The 4639-nt window shown below is 55.3% G+C and overlaps 1 protein-coding gene across 1 annotated transcript; it reads left to right on the top strand.

Annotated features, from left to right (window-relative positions):
* Positions 1-3204: 3204 nt before the first annotated feature.
* Positions 3205-4242, top strand: LOC123282469 (melanoma-associated antigen B16-like). The gene has a single exon (XM_044763588.2). The coding sequence runs from the start codon at positions 3205-3207 to the stop codon at positions 4240-4242; it is 1038 nt and encodes a 345-aa protein (XP_044619523.1).
* Positions 4243-4639: the final 397 nt, after the last annotated feature.

Here is a 4639-nt window from a genome sequence, read left to right on the forward strand (position 1 = left end):
ACACCAAAGAATAAAGGGAGGTCACGCAGAGACGGGTCCAGAGCCCGCTTTCAGCCCTCGTTGCCCCAGGCAGGCAGGGCTCTCTGGCTGAGGCATCTCCTCAGATACTCCTCAAGGTTTCAGGGACATGCGGACTTGGCATAAGAGGCCTGAGCTCCACTCAACACACAGGATTCCAGCAGGGGGCAGACGCCAAAGTGAAGACTGCCAGCCAGAGTCAGCAGCAACCTCGGCGATGAAGCTGAGCCGGGTGCACCCTGCCCCGCCCCGCCCCGCCCCGCCCCGCCCCTGCTGTCAGCCCGGGAGACCCCAGGCAGAGCAAACCGGAAGTCCCGCCCCCGGACTTCCTCCTCCAGGCTGAGCCGGCTGTGAGGGGCTCGAGCTGAGGCGCGCGGACTCCAGTCCCCGGACCGAGGAGTCGCATCGGCTGCAGGTGTCAGGTGAGCCTCTGAGTGAGGCCAGAGGAGACCACCCAGCACGGGAAAGAGGGGCGCGCTAGAGCAGAGCCCCAACCCGGTCCTGGGAGGCCCCGGCAGGGCCCTCAGGCAGCCGGGCCACGCGCTCGCTCTTGGGCGGTCTGTTGAGGTGCGGGCCTCTCTGCGCAGGGCTGAGGCTCTGACCTGCGGGTGGTCGAGAAAAGGCCTCTGAGTGAGTGCTGAGGGGACCCCACACCCCAGCCCACTAGGGACCGGCTCCCCGTGCCTCGGCGCGTCCCTCAGCCCTGGGAGGCCCCGGGCAGGGGCAGCCGGAAGTGCTGCTGACTGACTTGGGCTTCCAGGGTCTGCGGGAGGTGCGGCGTCAGTCTGAGGTGGGCAGGGCCGCGTCAGCAAAGGAAGGGGCCTGGGCCCTGCGGCAGTGCCACTGGGAACCCCGAGTGCGTTCTGAGGGTTCCGCCCGCACCAGGGCGGAGGGGGTGGCACCGTGTGTAGCCCTTTGTCAGCTGGATGTCCTGGGCGTGAGGTGTCTCCGCACTTCCTTTCTGGGTGTCTCAGAGAGATGGGGCCTTGACTGGAGCTTGGGCCTCAGGGAACAGACGTCAGAGGGCACGTGACCAGCCACTATCCAATGTGAGGGGCTCAGGCGAGGATTGTAGACTGACGAATTGATGGCAGACGGGGCTCCCCAGAGCCCTTCCCCTGTTGTCAGGCCTGAGAGGGCCAGGCAAGGGGTGGCAGGCAGAGGCCACCTCTCCTTTCCTCCTCTTGGACTCGGGAAAGTAAAGGATTTGTTCTGCGTAGACTAGGTTAAGTCAGCAGCAGTCCCAGGCCCTGGCGGGTGTCATCGACTTGTGTCTGAAGGGCAAACTCACTGCATCAAAGTGTGGTCCCTCGGGTCACAGGGAAGCCTTGGGAGATGGCGAGCAGTGATAGCGAGACGAGACCCCCGATCACTCCTCCGTGGTGTTCCCTGGGAACTGAGGCCTTATTGTGAGTGGACAAACTCAGGTCAGAAGGGTAAGTCCCAGGCCAGGCCAGGATTCAAGGTGAGGACCCCAAGACAAGACCATCTGGACCACGTACTCCAGAACAGAGGGTCACGAGGAAGCTCCTCCATGTCCCTTTGGTCCACCCTGGGAGGGGTGACCACATATCAGACGACTACGTGTCATCGTTTTGGTTTTGGGGAGGTGAGGGCCTTGGTTTGACGGAGTGACATCAGGGAATTGGAAAAGGGGAGGTCAGCAGGGGGGATGAGTCTCATACACTGTCAAGATCCCAGGGGTAGACCTTGATTGAGCAAAGAGCTCACCATCCACCCCAGTATAGATGGCGTCCCAGGACACCTGCCCTGCACTGTAGTCATTCTCTGGGAGGTCCTAGACGAGCGTGGTCAGAAGTCCTAACACTTCACACCCTGGGGTCCTCTGGAAGTGGCAGTCTTGGTCTGAAGGGGGCAGGTTCCCATTAGCATTGACGAGGGTGATGAGGCAGTGCAGGAGTCTATGTGGAGACACAGAGTAGGGCCTGAAAGGGATTCATCCCAGAACATGAGGTGATCAAATAGCCTCAGTACCTTTATCACCTCAGGGAACCTGGGCAAGGATCCCTAGACAGGCTGTCTACTCTCTTCCTTCCTGGCCATTTCAGGCAGGTGAGGTCCGTAGTCTATATGCGTACATCACAGGAGGTCAGCAAATTAGGATTCCAGGGCTTGTAAACAGTTATGGAAAGAATTCTGAGTGAGGTCCGAGGGGTCCACCCACCCCAGGACAGAGACAGCTCCAGAGTGTTGAGCTCCTGCTGCTAGCCAGGGAAGGCCCAGTAGAGGTGGACGGACAGCGTCCTTCCTCAGTTCCTCCTGGGGTGTCTTGGGAAGATAAGACATTCTTCCGTGCAGGAGGATGAGCATCAGTTGAATATTATCAAGCCTGAAGCCCCACCAGTAGACAAGGCAGGGATGCTGAGTGAATACTGACGACCACCAACCCCAGGAGAGTGGGGATCACAACAAGTTCAGCCCCGAACTGCTGTGATCCCTGAGAGGCTGGGGGCAAGGCAGTCAGGTGGACGTGACCCTTCTTTAGCTCCTCCTCCAGATCTCGGGAGGTGGAGGCTTTGGTCTGAGGGGGCAGTGAAAGGAGAGATCCCAGGACTTTCCTGGATTCAAGGGAAAACAACTGAGTGAGAAGCAGGGGACCACCAACACCGGTACAGATAATGTCCACAGAATGTAGCTCCTGGTGTCAGCCCTGGGAAACCCCAAGTTGGATTCCTGGAGGAGACTCCTCCACACTTCCAACTCAGTTGTCTTAAGAGATGTGACTTTAGAATTTAGAGGCACAGCCTCATATTAGCATAGGGGAGGTGACCCAGGCCCTATCGAATACTAAGGTATGAAACCTGAGTTAGGACTGATGAGACCACCCTCCTCAGATCAGAAATGGGTCTACAGAGCCCAACCACACCTGCCTAGTAGGAACCCTGAGGATTGTCAGCCTTGGTTGGCTGGCTGCACCTTGTTGTGTATTCAGACTTCCTACTCCATATTCTTGGGGGACACAGCAACTGGGAGGTCAGGAGACCCCTAAAGCTGTATGTCACTGTTGGCAGAAGAAGCCCACTGGAGGCGGCTTATATCAGAGCCAGCACTGTGGAGCCTACCAACTGAGGTGACTCGCATCTGCCTTCTTGCCCTTAGGTGGTGATTCCCCGTTGCCCACCTTCCTGTCCACACTCCTGCCTTCTGCCACCGACAAGAGTCGTCATGTCTCAGCATCAGAAGAATCCGCAATGCTCACGTCAACGCCTTCAGGTCCAAGGTACGACCCAGGACCTGGAGGTTGCTGAGATCTCCAAGGCTCTAGAGGAGACCTGTCTCTGCTCCCGTCCTCTAATGCCTGGCCATTCGAAGGAGCTTCCTGTTGCTGGTCTGCCCAGCTTTCCTGAGGGTTCTCAGAGTTTCTGCTCATCTTCCATTGCCATCGCAGCTGCCTCATCAAGCAAATCGGATGAGGGCTCTAGTAGCCAGGAAGAGAAGGATAGCACCTTCCAGGCTATCCCAGATCCCAAGAATGTGCCCAGAGATGCTCCAGCAGACAAAGTGGCTTCGTTGGTGAATTTCTTGCTGCTCAAGTATCAAATGAAAGAGCCAGTAACCAAGGAAGATATGTTGAAGATTGTCACCCAAGAATATGAAGACCACTTGCCTGAGATCCTTCTGAAAGCCTCTGAGCACATCGAGATGATCTTTGGCCTTGATGTGAAGGAAGTGGATCCCACCAACCACTGCTATGGCCTCCTCATCAAATTGGGCCTCACCTATGATGGGATGCAGCATGGTGAACAGGGCGTCCCCAAGACCGGCATCCTCATCCTTATCCTGGGTGTGATCTTCATGAAGGGCAACCGTGCCACCGAAGAGGAAGTCTGGGAAGTTCTGAATGTGATGGGCATCTATTCTGGCAGGAAGCACTTCATCTTTGGGGAGCCCAAGCAGCTCATCACCAAAGATTTCGTGAAGGAAGAATACCTGGAGTACCGACAGGTGGCCAACAGTGATCCTGTGCAATTTGAATTCCTGTGGGGCCCGAGAGCCCATGCCGAAACCACCAAGATGCAGGTCCTCGAGTTTATAGCCAAGGTTCATGCGACTCACCCAAGTTCTTTCCCATCTCAGTATGAGGAGGCTTTGCAAGATGAGAAAGAGAGAGCCCGAGCCAGAATTGCAGGCAGGGCTGTCTCTACTTCCCTGGCCACTGCCTGTTCTGGGGCTGGGTCTGGCCGTTTCTCCTGCCCCTACTGAAGCCTGAGGCAGGTTCTTCAAACACTTTGTGTTTGAAGAGGCAGTTAGTGTTGCTAGAATTTAGAAGTTAGTTCTGAGGTGGGGTTGAAAGGAGCACAGTGTATATGCCTATGTGTTCCTATATTACATGTGTAACTTGAAAAGCTGTTCTTTCATTTTTTGGCATATGTACTACTCAAACATTGTTTTAATATAGATTTGATTAGCTCCAAAATCTCCAAGTTTATCAATGATACTGGTCAGACACTTAATGCTACAATGAGGTTTAACAGTAAGAGCTTTGTTATTTTGGAAAACAAATTGTGACACCATCTGTCTTGTTTTGTCATCTGCAGTAAGATAACATGGTAAATCTATAGGCTTTTACTGGAAAGGTGAAATAAATCAGCTTTAAGAT

This window comes from Equus asinus, chromosome X (genome assembly GCF_041296235.1).
Source record: "Equus asinus isolate D_3611 breed Donkey chromosome X, EquAss-T2T_v2, whole genome shotgun sequence".
NCBI classification, from domain to species: Eukaryota; Metazoa; Chordata; class Mammalia; order Perissodactyla; family Equidae; genus Equus; species Equus asinus.

What these genes read in the sequence shown, in the direction of transcription:
- LOC123282469 (XM_044763588.2), top strand. Translation starts at nt 3,205, where the DNA reads ATGTCTCAGCATCAGAAGAATCCGCAATGCTCACGTCAACGCCTTCAG.